General features: G+C 50.9%; 1 protein-coding gene across 5 annotated transcripts in view; it reads right to left on the minus strand.

The window, feature by feature from the left end:
* XG (Xg glycoprotein) overlaps nucleotides 1-19312 on the minus strand; it is a 32660-nt gene extending 13348 nt beyond the window's left edge. For 2 of the 5 annotated variants that reach the window (XM_010822242.4, XM_005228484.5), the window contains exons 1-10: nucleotides 19096-19312; nucleotides 11495-11539; nucleotides 11083-11106; nucleotides 10038-10100; nucleotides 8395-8451; nucleotides 7994-8053; nucleotides 5749-5790; nucleotides 4415-4459; nucleotides 2204-2245; nucleotides 860-904 (exon numbers count right to left, since the gene is read on the minus strand). In XM_010822242.4, coding sequence (XP_010820544.1) covers nucleotides 860-904; nucleotides 2204-2245; nucleotides 4415-4459; nucleotides 5749-5790; nucleotides 7994-8053; nucleotides 8395-8451; nucleotides 10038-10100; nucleotides 11083-11106; nucleotides 11495-11539; nucleotides 19096-19156 — 484 coding nt within the window. In that variant the 5' untranslated portion in view covers nucleotides 19157-19312. The remainder of the gene's footprint in view (nucleotides 1-859; nucleotides 905-2203; nucleotides 2246-4414; nucleotides 4460-5748; nucleotides 5791-7993; nucleotides 8054-8394; nucleotides 8452-10037; nucleotides 10101-11082; nucleotides 11107-11494; nucleotides 11540-19095) is intronic. The other 3 variants (XM_024988869.2, XM_024988870.2, XM_024988872.2) reach the window with 3 other exon arrangements.
* Nucleotides 19313-22202: the final 2890 nt, after the last annotated feature.

Here is a 22202-nt window from a genome sequence, read left to right on the forward strand (position 1 = left end):
AAAGGAGCCTGGTGGGCTAGAGTCCATGGGGTTGCTAAGAGTTGGATACGACTGAGTGACTGAGCACAGCACAGATATACATGTGCATATATACAGACATAGATGTACATATACCTGTAGGTAAACATATATATATATATAAATATATATTCAGATATACATACAGGTAAACATAGAGATAGATCGATGTACATGTAGATATAGATAAAGATATAGATAGATATACATGCAGCTATACATATAAATATATATACAGATATAGATACAGATATGCATATAGATAAACATAGATATACATATAAATACATATAGATACACATATAGATCCAGGTAACATATAGCTGTAGATAGAAATATATATGCAGGTATGGATATATTTCTGCATATAGATAAATATAGATATAGGTACATATACATACAGATACACATGGATCGAGGTCTAGATACAGATATAGACAGAGATGCACATAGATACAGATATAGCTACGCCCTGACCCGCACACCCACAGCGCACACACACGTGCAAATTCATACTCACGCATGCACAGACACACAGTGCGAAGGCACATGTGAACATATGTCCACATGTATAAAAGCAAGCGCCCTCCCAGCCACACACGCACACATCCACGTGCAGGCACACACACATGCCACACACGTGTGCACAGGCAGTAACACGCATGAGCAAGCCTTCATTTCTTGGACGGATTGTGTCCCGCATCCCATGCAAACCCCTCCCCAGCTTCGGTGCCCATTGAGGATGCCGATCAGACCCAGGCGGTCAGGCAGTGCCCACGCGGGGGTTAGCTCCTCAGAAGGAGAGCTTCTCCTGGTTTGCTTTATGAAAAACCTCCTTTACCATAATTAATGCCAGGTAAGCCGGGTATGTTGCGCCCTCCTCGCCCTGCAGGAAAGAAAGGCCACGTGAAGAGGAAGGGAAGGCCCGGAAATGCCGGAGACATCCCCAAAGTAAGCTTCGAGAAAGACAGGACCCCGAAGCAGAGGCTGTGACAGCCGGGCAAAAGCCCCACCCAGATTGTCCCCAAGCCAGAGGAAGAGACAAGCGTACCCCGGACATTCCCTGGCCGCACCGAGTCGGGCTGAGCTCACCTTGCAAGTTCAGCAGGTCTGCTAATGCCAGGGGCACGTTGACCCCCAGCTGCAGAGAGAGGGGGCTTGCCTGAGTGCAAAACCCCACTTCTCAGCGCGTCCAGGGAGAAGTCCGGTCCCCAAGGCCAGGAAGCATGCCCCACAGGCAGCAGACAGTCATCTAGCGACTGAGAAATAAAGGACCTTTCTCCACACCTTCTTCTGTCCAGAGGGCAATTTGTTTGTTTGTTTGTTTTTTCGTGTTTTTGGCTGCATGCAGGATACGCAGGATTTTAATTCCCTGACCAGGCACTGATCTCAGATCCTGCCAGTGAGAGCCCACCGTCCTAATGACTGGATCACCAGGGAAGTCCCCAGGGAGTAATTTTTTAAAAGCGATTCCCTGGGTGCTCAACATGGTAAAGAATCCTCCTGCAATGCAGGAGACCCAGGTTCGATCCCTGGGTCAGAAAGATTCCCCTGGAGGAGGGCATGGCAACCCACTCCAGTCTTCTTGCCTGGAGATTCCCATGGACAGAGGAGCCTGGAGGGCTACAGTCCATGGGGCAGCAAAGAGTTAGAGACGACTTAGCAACTAAACAGCACCAACAACTATATTGACAAAGTATCACAAGACTACTTTGTACAATGTTTCATGGGGATTCTATCTCAGTTTAGAAACATGGATCCAGTGCCTTTTGCTTTTCTGGCTCAATTAGCTCCCAAGTTCACTTTACAGCACCAGAGACCCTCTGGAGATTTCTAGATCCACCCCTTGCTTTGCGAAAAGCTCGGTATAGACAAGAATGGAGTTTCTTACTCCCGCGGTAAATTCCTTTCTTTCTTGGCATGATGTACTATCTACATAAAGAATCCACAATTCCTGGGCTGTTCTCTGCCTAATGAGCTTGTTGCCCGGGGCTCTGTGTCTTGTTACCTGGACAGAGGGGTGTGGGGTCAGCCCCTGGACACCTGGACGAAACCAAGCTGACGGTCAGCAGTGAAGCAGCCCACACCCGAGACCCAGGAGGAAGCTCTAATGGGAGCCCCGGCAAAGCCCACCCAGCCCCGCCAGCCCCACGGGCCCCAGCGCTGCATGAAGCGAGCCTGTTACCGTAGCCGTCGTGCCCCGGCTGGAACCCGCCACCGCCGCCTCCTGCAGGAGAGAAGAGGGATGTGACAGCCATTCGCAGCGTGGACCTTGGGGTCCAGCAGGCATCCGCCTGGCTGGCACCAAAGCCGGACCCAACAGTCACCCCCAAAAGAGTGCTTGCTCTCCAGTGGCTCAGTCATGTCCGACTCTTTGCAACCCCATGGACCGCAGCACGCCAGGCTTCCCTGTCCATCACCAACTCCCGGAGCTTGCTCAAACTCATGTCCATCGAGTTGGTGATGCCACCCACCCATCTCATTCCCTGTCGCCCCCTTCTCCTGCCCTCAATCTCTCCCAGCATCAGGGTCTTGTCCACTGAGTCGTCTGGAGCCCTATGTAGTGGAAAAGCTCAGGACCTTCCAGAAAATGCTCTAAGGAGTCCCTCCCCTGGAGGCATGGCTTCTGGATGGAAAAACTCATGCCACAGAGAGCCCTTCAAAAAGCGGTGTGTTTTCAGAGATTACTCATGCCCCCCACCTATGCCGATCTAGGGCTTCAAGGTAACACAGGCTTACCCCCACCTCAAGGGACGCAGTTCTATCATGCTAGAAGTCAACTGCATCACATTAAACATACATTTTGGGGGGGGAAGATACACAGAGACGCTTCTGCAAAGGTTGGTATAGACACAACATCTGTGTAAATAGAGGTGTGTGTGCGTGACAGTCACTCATTCGTGTCCGACTCTCTGTGACCCCGTGGACTACAGCCTGGTAGGCTCCTCAGTCCGTGGGATTCTCCATGCAAGAATCCTGCAGTGGGTTGTCATGTCCTCGTCCAGGGGATCTTCCCGACCCAGGGATGGAACTCAGGTCTACTGCACTGCAGGCGGATTCTCTACTCCTGAGCCCCCTGGGAAGCCCAAAGATAGCAACTTAGGACTATAGCTAGATATAGATAAAGAACAGATATGGATGCAGGTAGAGGAGTAGACAGATATAGATACAGAGATAGATAAAGAACAGATATGGATGCAGGTAGAGGAGTAGACAGATATCGATATACAAATAGGTACAGATATAGATATATAGGTGGGCTTCCTTGATAGCTCAATTGGTAAAGGATCCGCCTGCAATGTAGGAGACCCTGGTTTGATTCTTGGTTCAGGAAGATCTGCTGGAGAAGGGATAGGCTACCCACTTCAGTATTCTTGGGCTTCCCTGGTGGCTCAGCTGGTGAAGAATCTGCCTGAAATGCGGGAGACCTGGGATCGATCCCTGGGTTAGAAAGATCCCCTGGAGGAGGGCATGGCAACGCATTTCAGTATTTTTTCCTGGACAAGAATGCTTGCCTGGGATACTCTGTCCAGCATCAAATGGACAGAAAGGAGCCTGGTGGGCTAGAGTCCATGGGGTTGCTAAGAGTTGGATACGACTGAGTGACTGAGCACAGCACAGATATACATGTGCATATATACAGACATAGATGTACATATACCTGTAGGTAAACATATATATATAAATATATATTCAGATATACATACAGGTAAACATAGAGATAGATCGATGTACATGTAGATATAGATAAAGATATAGATAGATATACATGCAGCTATACATATAAATATACAGATATAGATATAGATATGCATATAGATAGATATAGATATAAATACATACAGATACACATATAGATCCAGGTAACATATAGATGTAGATAGAAATATATATGCAGGTATGGATATATTTCTGCATATAGATAAATATAGATATAGGTACATATACATACAGATACACATGGATCGAGGTCTAGATACAGATATAGACAGAGATGCACATAGATACAGATATAGCTACGCCCTGACCCGCACACCCACAGCGCGCACACACGTGCAAATTCATACTCACGCATGCACAGACACACAGTGCGAAGGCACATGTGAACATATGTCCACATGTATAAAAGCAAGTGCCCTCCCAGCCACACACGCACACATCCACGTGCAGGCACACACACATGCCACACACGTGTGCACAGGCAGTAACACGCATGAGCGAGCCTTCATTTCTTGGACGGATTGTGTCCCGCGTCCCATGCAAACCCCTCCCCAGCTTCGGTGCCCATTGAGGACGCCGATCAGAGACCCAGGCGGTCAGGCAGCGCCCACGCGGGGGTTAGCTCCTCAGCAGGAGAGCTTCTCCTGGTCTGGCTTTTATGAAAGACCTCCTTTACCATAATTAATGCCAGGTAAGCCGGGTATGTTGCGCCCTCCTCGCCCTGCAGGAAAGAAAGGCCACGTGAAGAGGAAGGTAAGGCCCGGAATCACTGGAGACATCCCCAAAGGAAGCTTTGAGCAAGACAGGACCTTGAAGCAGAGGCTGTGACATCTGGGCAAAAGCCCCACCCAGATTGTCCCCGAGCCAGAGGAAGAGACAAGTGTACCCCGGACATTCGCTGGCTGCACCGAGGCGGGCTGAGCTCACCTTGCAAGTTCAGCAGGTCTGCTAATGCCAGGGGCACGTTGACCCCCAGCTACAGAGAGAGGGGGCTTGCCTGAGCACAAAACCCCACTTCTCAGCGTGTCCAGGGAAAAGTCCAGTCCCCAAGGCCAGGAAGCATGCTTCACAGGCATCACACCATCATCTTAGCAACTGAGCAATAAAGGACTTTCTCCACACCTTCTTCTGTCCAGAGGGCAATTTGCTTTTTCTTTCTGTTTTTAGCTGCATGCAGGATATGCAGGATTTTAATTCCCTGACCAGTCACTGATCTCAGATCCTGCCAGTGAGAGCCCATCATCCTAGTGAGTGGATCACCAGGGAAGTCCCCAAGGAGTAATTTTTAAAAAGCGATTCCCTGGGGTCTCAACATGGTAAAGAATCTGCCTGCAATGCAGGAGACCCAGGTTCGATCCCTGGTACAGAAAGATTCCCCTGGAGGAGGGCATGGCAACCGACGGCAGTATTCTTGCCTGGAGTATCCCACGGACAGAGGAGCCTGGAGGGCTACAGTCCACGGGGTCGCAAAGAGTCAGAGACGACTTAGCGACTAAACAGCACCAACATCTACATTGACAAAGTATCACATGACTACTTTGTACAATGTTTCATGGGGATTCTATCTCAGTTTAGAAACATGGATCCAGTGCCTTTTGCTTTTCTGGCTCAATTAGCTCCCAAGTTCACTTTACAGCACCAGAGACCCTCTGGAGATTTCTAGATCCAGCCCTCGCTTTGAGAAAAGCTCGGTATAGACGAGAATGGAGTTTCTTACTCCCGTGGAAAATTCCTTTCTTTCTTGGGATGATGCACTATTCACTTAAGAATCCACAATTCCTGGGCTGTTCTCTGCCTAATGAGCTTGCAGCCCGGGGCTCTGTGTCTTGTTTCCTGGATAGAGGGGTGTGGGGTCAGCCCCTGGACACCTGGACGAAACCAAGCTGACGGTCAGCAGTGAAGCAGCCCACACCCGAGACCCAGGAGGAAGCTCTAATGGGAGCCCCGGCAAAGCCCACCCAGCCCCGCCAGCCCCACGGGCCCCAGCGCTGCATGAAGCGAGCCTGTTACCGTAGCCGTCGTGCCCCGGCTGGAACCCGCCACCGCCGCCTCCTGCAGGAGAGAAGAGGGATGTGACAGCCATTCGCAGCGTGGACCTTGGGGTCCAGCAGGCATCCGCCTGGCTGGCACCAAAGCCGGACCCAACAGTCACCCCATAAAGACTGCTTGCTGTCCAGTGGCTCAGTCGTGTCCAACTCTTTGCGACCCCATGGACCGCAGCACGCCAGGCTTCCCTGTCCATCACCAACTCCCAGAGCTTGCTCAAACTCATGTCCATCGAGTCGGTGATGCCACCCACCCATCTCATCCCCTGTCTCCCCCTTCTCCTGCCCTCAATCTTTCCCAGCATCAGGGTCTTGTCCATTGAGTCGTCTGGAGCCCTGTGTGGTGGAAAAGCTCAGGACCTTCCAGAAAATGCTCTAAGGAGTCCCTCCCCAAAAGGCATGGCTTCTGGATGGAAAAACTCATGCCACAGAGAGCCCTTCAGAAAGCTGTGTGTTTTCAGAGATTACGCATGCCTCCCCCCATGCCGATCTAGGGCTTCAAGGTAACACAGGCTTACCCCCACCTCAAGGGACCCAGGTCTATCATGCTAGATGTCAAGTGGATCACATTAAATATACATTTTGGGGGGGAAGATACACAGAGACACTTCTGCAAAGGTTGGTATAGACACAACATCTGTGTAAATAGAGGTGTGTGTGCATGACAGGCACTCATTCGTGTCCGACTCTCTGTGACCCCGTGGAGTACAGCCTGGTAGGCTCCTCAGTCAATGGGATTCTCCAGGCAAGAATCCTGGAGTGGGTTGTCATGTCCTCGTCCAGGGGATCTTCCCGACCCAGGGATGGAACTCAGGTCTACTGCACTGCAGGCGGATTCTCTACTCCTGAGCCCCCTGGGAAGCCCAAAGATAGCAACTTAGGACTATAGGTAGATATAGATAAAGATACAGATATGGATGCAGGTAGAGGAGTAGACAGATATAGATACAGAGATAGAGAAAGATACAGATATGGATGCAGGTAGAGGAGTAGACAGATATAGATACAGAGATAGAGAAAGATACAGATACAGATGCTGGTATAGCTGTAGACAGATATCGATATACAAATAGGTACAGATATAGATATATAGGTGGGCTTCCTTGATATCTCAATTGGTAAAGGATCCGCCTGCAATGTAGGAGACCCCGGTTTGATTCTTGGTTCGGGAAGATCCGCTGGAGAAGGGATAGGCTACCCACTTCAGTATTCTTGGGCTTTCCTGGTGGCTCAGCTGGTGAAGAATCTGCCTGCAATGCGGGAGACTTGGGATCGATTCCTGGGTTGGGAAGATCCCCTGGAGGAGGGCATGGCAACGCATTTCAGTATTTTTTCCTGGACAAGAATGGTTGCCTGGGATACTCTGTCCAGCATCAAATGGACAGAAAGGAGCCTGGTGGGCTAGAGTCCATGGGGTTGCAAAGAGTTGGACACGACTGAGTGACTGAGCACAGCACAGATATACATGTGCATATATACAGACATAGATGTACATATACCTGTAGGTAAACATATATATATAAATATATATTCAGATATACATACAGGTAAACATAGAGATAGATCGATGTACATGTAGATATAGATAAAGATATAGATAGATATACATGCAGCTATAGATATAAATATATATACAGATATAGATATAGATATGCTTATAGACAAACATATGTATATAAATATATATTCAGATATACATACAGATAAACATAGAGATAGATCAATGTACATATAGGTATAGATATAGATAGATATGCATACAGCTATAGATATAAATATATATAGACATAGATATACGTATGCATAGAGATCAACATAGGTATAGATACAGATTCATATAGATACACATGGATAAAGTTATAGATACAGATATAGATAGATGTGCATCTAGATACAAATATAGCTATACATAGAGATATGTGTCTACAGACAGACACCTGTACACAGACATGTACATAAGTCCGCATGTCAGTGGAGGTATGTGTATGTGTATACACACACATGTGCACACACACATATTTACATGGAGACGACCCCCACTTCTAAGCAGCATCGGCCCTATGGCCGGTTCCGTCCACCTTGCAGACCGCAGGAGTGGACAGCTTCAGGGATGCGCCTCCCTCCCGCCCCTCAGAGGTTGGAGGGGAGAGTCCACAGCCCACCACCTTCCTCGCGGGGGCTGGGGCGGAGTCATGGAAGCCCGCACGTACCTGCGGGACGCCTGGGCGGGTAGCGGCCGCCGTCGATGAGGTCCGAGTCGCTCAGGAAGCCTGTGGACAGAGCAGAGGGTGGTCAGAGCCCGCGGTCTGGGGAGCCCCCTGCACACCCAAGCCCACGTATCGGGGCGCATGGACAGCTTATGCAGAGGGAGGGTTCCACAATTGGAGAACCTGTGCCGAAAGATCCACGAGCCGAAACCAAGACCTGATACAGCCAACATAAAAATAAATATAGGATTCTAAAAAGAATTGCTAAAAAAAAAAGGTTCTGCATATTTTAAATGCAACCCGTCTTTCACCATCGAGGACCAAATTCTCCAAAACATATTCCGGAAGGCATTTCAGTCCTTCCAAAGATGCTTCTGAAAGTCATCTTACTCCTGAGGACTCACCTCCACTGTTACCAGGCTGCGGGCGAGGAGGCGGTGGCTTTGTCCTTGGGTAGATATCTGTCGGGAAACATGTGATTTTAGGAAAAGAGGGACAGCTTCCAGCGACGAACCATTCACACAACACAAGAGGCCGGTATACAAAACGACGTTCTGGCTAATTCATGTTTGCTGTTTATCGCTTCCACGGAATCTCTGGTGCTCAGAATCCCCAAGCATAAAGCTCTTTTTAAGCATTAGTTTTTATTGGAGTATAATTGCATCCCTGGTGGCTCAGACGGTAAAGCATATGCCTGCAATGAAGGAGACCCAGGTTTGATCCCTGGGCTGGGAAGATCTCCTGGAGGAGGGCATGGCAACCCACTCCAGTATTCTGGCCTGGGGAATCCCATGGACGGAGGAGCCTAGCAGGCTACATTCCACGGGGTCACAGAGAGCCGGACACGACTGAGTGACGAACACACACACACACAGTTACTTCACCGTGTTGAGCTCGTTTCTGCTGTATGGCAAAATGAATCTACTATGCGTATGTGCTAAATCCTTTCAGTCATGTCCGACTCTTTGCGACCCCATGGACTGTAGCCCGCCAGGCTCCTCTGTCCTTGGGGATTCTCCAGGCAGGAATACTAGAGTGGGTTGCCACGCCCTCCTCCAGGGGATTGTTCTGGACCCAGGGATCGAACCCTCATCTCTTAAGTCTTCTGTGTTGGCAGGCGGGTTCTTTACCCGCCTGGGAAGCCCATGTAACTTACAGGAAATAGAAATTCATTACTCAGGGGCACCACCATCATTTTAAAGGCACGAGATTCTAGCAGGCTTTAAAAACAAAAGCCGGAAAGCAACCTTCCTCTGTTCTGAAATGTGCCAGCTGCTGGAGTCCTGAGTCACACACCCCCAAACCTGAGGCTGGCCCCCGCATGCTGCCGGGTAGATGAGTCTCCTGGGCAGTGACTCATCTTACGGGATGGCCGGCATCTATGATTCTCTGGGGCCCACAGGCGGGAAGCCCATGAAAATATGTTCAACTCATGTTTCCCAAAAACACTGGAGCAAGAAACATCCCCCCACTAGACAAGCAGAGACATCACTTTGCCGACAAAAGTCTATATACTCAAAGCTCTGGTTCTTCTAATGGTCATGTAAGGGTGTGAGAGTTGGACCATAAAGAAGGCTGAGCGCCAATGAATTGATGCTTTTGAACTTTGGTGTTGGAGAAGACTCTTGAGAGTCCCTTGGACTGCAAGGAGATCCAACCAGTCCATCCTAAAGGAGATTGGTCCTGAATAGTCATTGGAAGGACTGATGCTGAAGCTGAAACTCCAATACTTTGTCCACCTGATGCAAAGAGCTGATTTGTTGGAAAAGACCCTGATGCTGGGAAAGATTGAGGACACGAGGAGAAGGGGATGACAGAGGATGAGATGGTTGGATGGCATCACCGACTCAATGGACATGAGTTTGAGAAAGCTCCAGGAGTTGGTGATGGACAGGGAGGCCTGGCGTGCTGCAGTCTGCGGGGTTGCAAAGGGTCAGACACAATTTAGCAACAGAACAATGACAAAGGCTTCATTCAGCCTCCATGATCTTCCCTGAGTTCCAGTGGGCAGGTTCAAAGCTGTTTTGAAATGAATGACCATTCTTACCTCCACCGTTGTTGGGATTTCCAGGCTGTGGCTGGTAGGGGGGCCTCGGGTTGGGGTAGATACCTATTGGGGAAAACGACATTGCATGTTAAGAAGAGAAAAATGTCCTTCCATCAGAAGCAGCTTATAAAACAAGAATATAAGCTTGACAATAGATTTTATATTTTATTCACAGTTGGTGCTCATGAAATAATTACCATTGATCAGCTTAAAACGACTTAGACACTAGAAGCTGAACCTGAACATTTAGAAGTTGAAAAGACTACATACACACACTTACAAAACTGTCTAGCATTTATAAGGTATGTAAAAAGCAAACAAAAACTGCTTATTCCCTGAAGGCTTGGGTTTGATCCCTGAGTTGGGAAGGTCCCCTAGAGGAGGAAATGGCAGCCCACTCCAGTATTCTTGCCTGGAGACTCCCATGGACAGAGGAGTCTGGTGGGCTACAGTACATGCGGTCGCAAAGAGTTGGACACGACTGAGTGACTAGCACACACACAGGGAAATTCTACGTGCAGCTTTCTGAGGAAATGCAAGACTGTTTTCTGTGGAGGCTGCACAATTTTCTATCCCTACTGGGAACATGTAAACGTTCCAAAGTCCCCACACCGCCATCAACACTTGTTATCATCCATATTTCAATTTTAGCCATCCCAAGGGGAATAACAGCTCACTGTGATTTTGCGATCCATTTCGTGAAGGACTTGGGCTTTAAACATCTGTCCATCAGTCACACCCTCCACGACCCTATCGTTGCTGTGATTTAGTCGCTCAGTCTGACCCTTTGCAACACTATAGACTGTAGCCCGCCAGGCTCCTCCGTCCATGGGATTCTCCAGGCCAGAACACTGGAGTGGGTTGCCGTTTCCTCATCCAGGGCATCTTCCTGACCCTGGGGGTGGAACTCTCGTCTCCTGCACTGGCAGGCGGATTCTTCACCACGGAGCATCCTGGGAAGATGTGATAAACTCCTTCCAAAACCTCAGCTTGCAGTGGGGCAGCCTGGTTTCTGTCCACTCACCTGAATCAGGTAGTCACTCACCTGAGCTTGGCTTCTTGGTGGGCTCTGTGGACAGAGAACATATGTGCAATAAGCCCTGAGGGGTTTTGTGAGGCTCAAAGAAACAATCATTAAAGTCCCAATTTAAAAAAAAAAAATGAAAATCTCAAGGCACTAACAAAGATAGGATCAGTTCAGTTCAGTCGCTCAGTCGTGTCCGACTCTTTGCGACCCCACGCCAGGTACCAACACAAATTCCATTCCGTGTTCGAGGGGGAGGGGGACTCAAAGGACAAAAGGTCCCTTCACATACAAGCCCAGCATTGGCCCCTGGAGCAAATGCAAGCCCACCAGTGTTCCTTTTCTCGTTAGGAAGTTGTCCTTAGGAAGGAATCCCGGCCCCACCCAACCCGGAGCCTTCCAGTAGCTGAGGCAGGCTGCCAGAAGCACTTACTGGGGTCATCGAGAGCATCAGCCAAATCAAAGTCCCCATTCTCACCTGCAAGAACACACAGGGGATCAGTCACAGCGGGATGGAACTGGCCACCCGGCTTTCCTTTGCCCCAGCTGCCCAGATATCTCCCCCCTGCCCAACCCCACTCCCACCACCCCGAGCTCAGCAGAGAAGAGGAGTTCCACCCCTCTCTCCAGCTCCCCAGTAGTGTGTCTGTCCAAACAACCTCCTATTCCTAGCTTTCCCAGCAGGCTCTGCCCACAGCAAAAGAGATCCGTGAAGGAAGATAACTGTACCCTCATCCTTTTTTAAATCAAACTATAGTTGATTTCTGGGCTTCCCTGGTAGCTCAGCTGGTAAAGAATCTGCCTGAGATGAAGGAGACCCCGGTTTGATCCCTGGGTCCAGAAGATTCCCCCGGAGAAGGAAACAGCAACCCACTCCAGTATTCTAGCCTGGAGAACCCCCTGGACAGAGAAGCCTGGTGGGCTACGGTCCACGGGGTCGCAAAGAGTTGGACACAAGTGAGGAGAAGGGGCCGACGGAGGGTAAGATGGTTGGATGGCATCAGCGACTTGATGGACATGAGTTTGAGTAAACTCTGGGAGTTGGTGACGGACAGGGAAGCCTGCAGTGCTGCAGTCCATGGGGTTACAAAGAGTTGGACCCAACTGAGTGACTGAACTGAACCAAACTGAACTGAGTGACTAATACTTTCACAGTTGATTTACGATGTTGTTAGCTTCCCTGGTGGCTCGGATGGTAAAGAGTCAGCCTGCGAGGCAGCAGACCTGGGTTTGATCCCTGGGGACAGTGTACAGAAAACTGATTCAGTTATACATATATATAAATTATTTTTCTATACACATACATGTATCTGTTCTTTTTTCACACACTGTTCAATTATAGGTTATTGAAGTGAAAGTGTTAGTCCCTCGGTTGTGTCTGACTCTTTACGACCCCATAGACTATAGCCCACCAGGTTCCTCTGTCCATGGGGATTCTCCAGGCAAGAATATTGGAGTGGGTGGTCATGCCCTTCTCCAGGGGATCTTCCAGACCCAGGGATCAAACCCAGTCTCCTGCCTTGCAGGCTGTCTCTTTACCATCTGAGCCACCAAGGAAGCCCATGCAATCAGCCCCTGACAGCTTATAAGCGTCTCTCACCAGGCTCGTCCCTGAAGCTCGAGGCAAACCCCTCAACAATCTTCTCAAACCGGAGCGTCCAGCCACTCCCTGTTCTGAGCCTCTGCTACTTATCTCGTCCTAGTCTCTCCCTAATCCATTGCACAACAGACTGGGCAGCAACTGGGCATTTTCCAAAAAGGGCATCTGGCTGCGTCTGGGGACTAGAAGCCTCCAGAGCCAGGCTGCTGGCAGTAGGAAGCCAGGGTGCGCCCCCTCTCCCACTGGCTCTGGAAACAAACCAACTGCCCCACCCCATTCCGTGTCCACTTCTCATTCCAGTGATCTCCTTCCATTTGCAGATGTTTCTCATGATAAACAATGCTGAGTGCCAAAGAACAGATGCTTTTCAACTGTGGTGTTGGAGACGACTCCTGAGAGTCCCTTGGTCAGCAAGGAGATCCAACCAGTCCATCCTAAGGGATATCAGTCCTGGGTGTTCAATGGAAGGAGTGATGTTGAAGCTGAAACTCCAATATTTTGGCCACCTGAGGCAAAGAACTGACTCACTGGAAAAGACACTGATGCTGGGAAAGATTGAAGGCGGGAGGAGAAGGGGACGACAGAGGATGAGATGGTTGGATGGCATCACCAACTCAATGGACATGAGTTTGAGTAAACTCTGGGAGTTGATGATGGACAGGGAGGCCTGGTGTGCTACAGTCCATGGGGTCGCAGATAGTCGGACAGGACTGAGCGAACGAATAACATCTGACGATGACTCAAGGTCACGGGGGAAGTGGCCTCTGGTTGTCATGGGTGAGGCGCTCTTTGCAGAGCCCTGCGTATGACTCACAGACAAGGCGGATTCCACCCAGGGGCCCCCCGCCCCCTTGGCATGGAGCCGATCGTGTCCTGCAGGCCTGGCTGGAGTCTACCATCCTCCCTCTGGTCTCCGGAGGGGCTGCAGCCAAGAACCTACCTCCTCGACCCGCTGCCAAGCGCATCGCGGTCTAGCCCCGCCCCGTCATGATTTAGTCCCGCCCCCACCACGGTCTAGCCCGGTCCCACTGTGGTTTAGCCCCACCCCCGCCATTGTGTAGCCCCGCCTCCACCACTTTCTAGCCCCGCCCCGTCACAGTCTAGCCCCGCCCGGTACGTCCTAGCCCTGCCCCTGCCACGTTCTAGTCCCGCCCTGTCACGTTCTAGTCCCACCCCGTCACAGTCTAACTCCACCCCATCCTGGTCTAGCCCCTCCCATCACGGTCTAGCCCCACCCCTGCCATTGTGTAGCCCCGCCTTCACATCTTTCAAGCCCCGCCCCGTCACAGTCTAGCCCCGCCCCTGCCACGTTCTAGTCCCGCCCCATCACGGTCTGTCCACGGTCTAGGCCTGCCCCCGCCACTCTATAGCCCCGCCCCATTACTATAGCTCCGCCCTCCGAGGTTCACGTCACTCCGAAGATACCGATTCCAGGGGCTCAATGTCAGGGGGGATGGGGTGTGGGAGACGCAGCTCTCCCGGAGCAGTTATTTCCACCAGCTTTGTTTTTCCCCTCAGAGCCTGAGGACGGGGCTTGGAACACAAGATCTGTTTCCCATCTGGTTCCTTTAGAAGGCCCGGCAGTTTCTAATCAACCCCACATGTGCTCTGGGCTCACCACGCGGGTCCCCATGGCTGACCTCCTGGAAACCTGGGTTTAAAAGGACTCGGGCTGGTGGGTGGGAGGTCTTAGCGTCAAACCCCATACCCCCTTACCCTCCGAAAAGAGCTATTTAGGACGGATTTAATATATATATATATATATGTATATATTTTTATTTATGGCTGTGCCAGATAGTTGGCACATGGGATCTAGTTCTCTGACCAGGGATGGGACTGGGGCCCCTTGCATTGGCAGCTTAGAGTCTTAGCCACTGGACCGCCAGGGACGTCCCAGAGGGATTTTCAAGACAAAACTAGCCTGGGTTGGGAAAAATCCCCTGGGAAAAGTGGATGGCTCCCCACTTTAGTATTTTTGCCTGGGCAACCACATTGACAGAGGAGTCTGGCGGGCTACGGTCCATAGCCCGTAGTCACAAAGAGTCTCAAAAAGTCTCAAAGAGTCAGACACAACTGAGAGACTTAGCATGCAACAGATGGATAGATGATTGATGATAATTCGATTCATGGATCATAGGGAATAGATGATAATTAGAAAGATGAGAGATACACTTAGATGTTAGAAAAATAGGTATAGGATTGATAATAATTATATAGAGAAATAGAAGATAGGATATGTAAAAATAGATGATAGATACAGTGATAATACACTGCTAAGCTGACAAGAGCATTGACAGACACACGGATAGATACGACAGGTACACAGGTAAATGCCGTCTCTAGCGCTCAGGCAGGATTTCTCAACCTCAGCAGTGGTGACATTTGAACCTGGATGACAGTCAGCCTGCTCTGTAGGGAGTCTTGTGCATCAGAAAACATTGAGCTGCATCCCTTCTCCAGGGGATCTTCCCAACCCAGGGATTGAACCCAGGTCTCCCCACATTGCAGGCGGATCTTTCACCGTCTGAGCCACCAGGGAAGCCCAAGAATACTGGAGTGGGCAGCCTATCCCTTCTCCAGCAGATCTTTCCAACCCAGGAATCGAACCCAGGTCTCCCGCCCTGCAGGCGGATTCTTTACCAACTGAGCTACGGGGGAAGCCCAAGGCCCCAGTGGTGACAACCAAAAATGACTCGAGACAGGGCCAAGTGTTGCCCAGGGGGCAGTGTCACCATGGTTGAGTATGGCTGGCCGCATGAAGCAACACCTGGAGCTGTGATTTCTGCACCTCCTGGGTGAGAGACGCGTCAGTACTACGGGAACCACAGAACAGACATTCTCCCTCTGGCAGAGATCCTTGAGGCTCAACCCGTTGGTTAATCAGATGGCCGGGAGCTCAGACATCACCTCTCAAAGGGCATCCTGACTCCATGAGCATGGCCAGGGTGTTTCCCACAATGCAGCTGCCCTGTCATGGTTTGTCCAGTAGTCATGTAGAGACGTGAGAATTGGACTATAAAGCAAGCTGAGCGCTTGAATCGATGCTTTCGAACTGTGGTGTTGGAGAAAACTCTTGAGAGTCCCTTGGACTGCAAGGAGATCCAACCAGTCCATCCTAAAGGAGATCAACCCTGAATATTCATGGGAAGGACTGACGCTGAAGCTGAAGCGCCAATCCTTTGGCCACCTGATGCAAAAAACTGACTCATTGGAAAAGCCCCTGATGTTGGGAAAAATGGAAGGCGGGAGAAGGGGACGACAGAGGATGAGGTGGTTGGATGACATCACCGACTCGATGGACGTGGGTTTGGGTGAACTCTGAGAGTTGGTGATGGACGGGGAGGCCTGGCGTGCCGCAGTCCACAGACTCTCAAAGAGTCGGACATGACTGAAAACAACAAGAACCACAGTCACTCCAGCGCCTCACCCACCTACCTAATGAAGCTCTTGCACAGCTGCAATTGGAGTGGTGCCTTCATTTATTTCTCTTTGGCTGCCCCGAAGAGCTTCAAGATCTCAGTTCCCTGACCAGAGATTGAACTGTGAGCTGCGGCAGTGAAAGCCCGGAATTCTAACCCCTGAGCCACGTGACGAGCTGAAGGCATCTGCCATCCAGTGACTCCCGACAGATCAGACCAACTGGGCCGGTTAGGAGGCTGAGTCGCCTGTAGCCGCAGGTGAGCCCAGAGTTTGGTGTCACTGCCAAGGGAATAAAGGCTCAGACAGGTTTTGCTGGCTCCGCTGCTGGGCGGGACTGCAGAAAGACAGAGCTTGGCCTCAACGCTCTTCCTTTAGCCCTGGTGTCGGTTCACAGAGAACTCACATCTCCCTGCACACAAAAGCTCCCGACCTCGTTTCTGCATGCCCCACGTGCGGGAAGACGCTCAGACCGTGCGGATTCGTGGAAGGGTCTCTAGGAAGACCTTGGGCTCTGGGTGCCGGGATGGCTCACAAAACCACACCTGTTTCAATACCCGTCCTCAAACAGGTCACACAGGATGTGCCATAAGAGTTACATCCAAACCAAATCTCTGCACTCCTAACCTAGTCATTTATGCACGGGAGAGTCGGACGATAAAGAAGGCTGAGCGCCGAAGAAGTGATGCTTTTGAACGGTGGTGTTGGAGTGCCGGGAGCCACCACGGGAGATCCCACGCATGAGAAAGGTCATGCAGAAGACACCTGACAGGCAAAGGCGGATCAGGCCTCAAGGGACCCCCTGAATCTGCTCGAGCACCCACCCCAAAACCAAAGTCTGTCTTACTATTTTGTGCCTCTCACCAACTCTTCTGACATTAACAGGGGGCTATCTCCGACCACCTTTCTCTGGAAAAAGTCAACGTAGGGCTTTAGTTAATGGGCATGAAAGGAATATTTCTATTTTAACCCCTCCGATGGCTTTCTAGCTTGCCCGACGGGTTTATCCGTACTCTTGCAATTAACACACATGATTGTTCACAACTCCCCAACCTTGAAAGGCACGGGAAGCCAAAGCATTCTAAAGGTCCTAATGAGCATAAAGTCCTTTAAGGGATGAGAAAGTATTAGGGTAGTACTGGTAAAGGGCTTCATTGTTCGGCCAATGCTTGCTGCCAAGTGCCCGTGTCCCTTATCCATTGTGCACCTGGGAGTGCATTGGTTAACATAGTTGGAATGTAAGAAAAACAAGCAGCAGCCTTGGAATTAACCACCTCAGACCTTTGAGCTAATTGGTTCTTTCTTTGTTGCGACTCACTGCACCTTTGCTCCGTGAGAATGTAACTGTGTTTAGTACTTTCTGAGCCTGGGAGAAATAAAGAAGAAACACTTTAAGGGAAATTAAGTTTTCTGGCCGAGCAGCCTTTATCAAAAAAGGGTCACAAAACGCCCACAGGCCTCCAAGGCCAGAAGATAACGTATACAACATTGTTTGTGGGAAAGCTATGCAGGAAAAATCCTGGTTTCGATAAAGACAAAAGAGATGTAATGTTTGGGCTGACTCTGTGTGACTTTGCATCTTTCATTTCCCGCTATGTACAAGTCAAGGTATAAAAGTTCCTTTTGAAAATAAAGTTATGGGCCTCGCTCACCGAAGCTTGGTCTCCCTGTGTCGTTCTTTTATCCTTTTCCTTCCTTTTCTCTCTCTGTTCTTCTTTCAGGATGACTCCTTGGAACACAGGAGCTTTATTGGCTTTCTGTGTTTATCAAGGAAGATCAAGCCCTGCTCTCCGCTTTGTTATCCTTATCGCCTAAGCCGTCATCCTGAGGGTACCCCTGGATCCTGCTGGGGCTGGACCCCGGTAAGAAGACTCTTGAGAGTCCCTTGGACTGCAAGGAGATCCAACCAGTCCATCCTAAAGGAGATCAGTCCTGGGTGTTCATTGGAAGGACTGATGTTGAAGCTGAAGCTCCAATCCTTTGGCTCCTGATGCAAAGAACTGACTCATTGGAAAAGATCCTGATGCTGGGAAAGATTGAAGGCGGGAGGACAAGGGGACGACAGAGGATGAGATGGTTGGATGGCATCATCGACTCAATGGACATGAGTCTCAGCAAACTCTGGGAGTTTGTGATGGACAGGGAGGCCTGGTTTGCTGCAGTCCATGGGGTCAAAAAAGACTCAGACACCACTGAGCAACCGAACAGCAATGAGTGACATTGAAAGAAAATCTTTTAATTTCTAACCTACAACACTACTTACTCTTCAGCCCCTCCCAACCCTCAATGCCTTAGAATTTCAATATCCAAAGGACCAAATATGTGTCTCCAGTTGCTATTAAATCTTGCCCTTCATGGGTTAATTATAGTTTCCTGAGTGAGGCCCCTCCCTGCCTCTGTTCCTCAACATGCCAAGATGGGGAAGAGCCTGTATTGGAGTTTCGGGCGTAAACAACTCGCGTGCTTTTAATTTGCCAACCGGAGGGCTGACATTGAGGAAAAACATATCTAAAAAACGTGAACCGAGGCTGTCCCTGCAAAACCCCGTCTCTGGCGACAGTGACTCGTCCCACTGAACCCAGCCGCATCTCAGCTCCTTGGTCGCCCTACAGAACTACACGAGCCACTCGGACTGTTGATAGAAAGCGCAGAAGTAAAGAAAATCTCAACCCACCCCAGGGACACGGATCACTTTTTCCATGCGTGCCACACCCAGAGATCAAAATCCGAGAACCGGGGAAAAAAAAAAAAAAAAAAAACCACAGCTGGCTTCTAAGTGTGTTCCCAGCCCTACAGATCTGGGTCCGTTCCCCCCAGAACCCCGAACGTGGTACCCGGTCCCCTGGTTTGCTGTCCAGTGCCATCAGATCGGAGTCTGTTTTTCTTTTCTACACTCTGGCAGTTTGCAGCCGTTTCCTGGGAGGAAGTGGTTTGGGACGGAGTGTTTATTTTTTTCAGCAAGCAGATAGAAATGCACACCTGAGCACCTCTTTCTCTGGGAGCCAGCCCTCCCTTACCTCGGACATGCAGCAGAACACACAGGAGCGTGAGGCAGGAGAGACCCCGCCATGCCTCCATCCTTGGTCTCCAGCGAGTGGGCAGGTGGGCGAGCTGGGCGATCTGGCCACCCCACCCTCGACGGGCGACGCCGTGCTGACTTCTGTTGTCGAGAGGAAAACAGGAAAGAAAAGAAAAAAAAGGATGAACCAGCCTCTCTGCCTCTACAGCCTCTCTGCGGGCTAGTGATGAGCAGGGCGGTGCCGAACCTCCCAGCCGGAAGCCCGCCCGTGGGGACCAGCTCTTACATGCCTGCTGCGGGGAAGGCACCTCCCTCAGCTACGCCGGCCAAACACCCTACGAAGGTGGGGAAATAGGCGACCGCCTGATGCCACTGGGCATCTTGGGTTGTAGGGAAGCTGGCACACTGGCTTGGCAGCTCTGCGCCCTGTAGGCGTGGGAAGAGCCCCAGGATCAAAGGTGCCAAGCTCGTGTGTAAGCAAGAGCTGCCTCACCCCACAGACAGGGGTCATTCCCAAGACCCTCGTGCAGGGAGACGCCAGACCCAAAGCCTAGAGCAGCGCAGAGAGTGAGACATGTGTCTCAGTTGCTCAGCCGTGTCCGACGGTAGCTCGCCAGGCTCCTCTGTCCTTGGGGATTCTCCAGGCAAGAATACAGGAGTGGGTCGTCTTGCCCTCCTCCAGGGGATCTTCCCAATCTGAGAACCGAACCCAGGTCTCCCTCATTGCAAGCAGATTCTTTACCGTCTGAGCCACCAGGGAAGCCCCCGTTTAATCTCTGCATTTTTTTTTTTTGCAACTTGCAGACCCTGTGCCCTTAAAGAGTCACACTGCGCCCCTGAATCTCAGTTATCGATGCAGGTGGAGGGGCAGTGAGGGTCAGCAGCGGGGATGATGGGGGGCCAGACAACCCGACTTCACTTGCTCTGTCCCCTGATCAGTGGTAAAGAACGAACCTGCCATGCAGGAGACGTGGGTTCAATCCCTGGGTCGGGAAGATCCCCTGGAGAAGGACATAGCAAGCCACTCCAGTTTTCTTGCCTGGAGAATCTCATGGACAGAGGAGCCTGGAGGGCCTGCAGTCCGTGGTGTAGCAGAGAATCAGACACGACTGAGCTACTGAAGGACAACAAAACGCACTGTGGGCCTTGGAGGTGGTTATAGACGGGGGCAAATTCCTTCTTTTTTTTCCTTCAGTTGAAGTATAGAGTTGGTTGACAATGTGGTTTTAATTTCAGGCGTGCAGCAAAGTGATTCAGTTATACAAGTATGTTTATATTCTTTCCCAGATTCTTTCCCATCCTACATTATTTTACTGAATGTAGTTCCTTGTGGTCTATATTAGGACCTTGTCGCTGACCTGCAGGGGGAAAAAAAGAAAAATGCATTCTCTTTGAGAGCGACTCTGGGAACCCAAAACCAGGTAGTCTGGTGGTCACGGAGAGGCAGACGATTTTGAGGATTTTCAAGTCGAAGCACGGGCATCAGATGAGGTGAACACGGCCATCACTGTTTTGTTACCTCGGAAGAGCGACTCAATGGGTCTCGGACGTGATTTGGCAAAGAATTAACTGCTCTGCCCCGCCTGCCTGCCCAGGTGGAAGTGAAGTGAAGTCGCTCAGTCGCGTCCGACTCTTTGTGACCCTATGGACTGTAGCCCGCCAGGTTCCTCCGTCCATAGGATTTTCCAGGCAAGCGTACTGGAGTGGGTTGCCATTTCCTCCTCCAGGAGATCTTCCCGACCAAGGGATTGAACCCAGGTCTCCTGCCTTGCAGGCAGACGCTTTACCATCTGAGCCACCCGTCTGGCAATGCAGAAAACATATAAGAGACGCGGGTTCGATCCCTGGGTGTGGAAGATGCCCCTGGAGGAGGCCATGGCAACCTACTCCAGTATTCTTGCTGGAGCATCCTCCGGGCTTCAGAAGAAATTCCTTCGAACCAGACAGAGGCCCTGGTTGCACGACACTGCGAAAGCCATCAGACGGGAGACCGACAAGCCAGCTCTGGCTTCGAGGTTGGGCTTGGCCAGCGCACCAAGTGGCAGGGAGGACCCCCCCACCACCACGCTCCCACCCACCACTGTCCCACCCCAAGTATGTCGGAGGAGGACCCACATCCACCGAGGGGTGTGCAGAGCAGCATCAGGCCCCATGAAGTGGGCTGGAAGGAGGGACAGCAGGGGGAATTTAAAATTTAAAAAAATTCCCCAAACGCATCTGCTGCAAGCCCCCTCCAGGCTGACTTGGAGGAAGCGCGGGGTCTCAGATGGGAAAGATATGCTCGGTTAAGGGGGGAGGTGCTGTGTATGCCAGGAGGTTCGGGGACTTCCTGACGTGCTAGCACCCCCGAGACCTGGAAGCCCGCTGGTGGAGACGGGGTGCGTTAGGGAGCTCCCAGGAGCCTCCAGGGTGTGACGTGGGCAGGGGAGCATCCCCAGATTAACTTGCTGCCAGTAGAGCTCAGGGCATGCTCGGGAGAAGGTGGGTCGTAAGGAGGGACAGGGACCTAGGGTGACGTGTGATGAGAGCAGGAGACTCAGCAGCAGGTGGCCCTTGGTCCCCAGGAGGGCCTGCCTAAGCCCAGAGCCGAGCCTGACCGTGAGTGCACAACGGTGCGTCCGGCCGTTCCTGGGGAATATCGCAGGCAAGAGAATGCCGGATGCAGGAACCAGTTCTCAGGTCTGGGCGGCAGGAGAGGAAAGCGTTGAGCTGAGACAGGACTCTTGGGAAATCCTCGAAGATGGCAGTGTGAGTCACTCAGTCGTGTGCGACTCTGTACGACCCTATGGACTGCAGCTCACCAGGCTCCTCTGTCCATGGGATGCTCCAGGCAAGGACACTGGAGTGGGTTGCCATTTCCTCCTCCAGGGGATCTTCCTGACCCAGGGATGAAACCCAGGTCTCTTATGTCTCCTTCATTGGCAAGTGGGTTCTTTACCACTCGCGCCACCTGGGAAGCCCTAATATCAGTATGGTTGGTGCTTTTTCTAGGTATGACAACAAGCCCAGAAACTAAGTTCACTACACAAAAATAATAAATGTGAATGGGGGGAAACATCACTTCAGAGTTAAAAGGTGAGGCATAAAGTGAAAAAGCACATTTGC

This window comes from Bos taurus, chromosome X, assembly GCF_002263795.3.
Source record: "Bos taurus isolate L1 Dominette 01449 registration number 42190680 breed Hereford chromosome X, ARS-UCD2.0, whole genome shotgun sequence".
Classification (NCBI taxonomy): Eukaryota; Metazoa; Chordata; class Mammalia; order Artiodactyla; family Bovidae; genus Bos; species Bos taurus.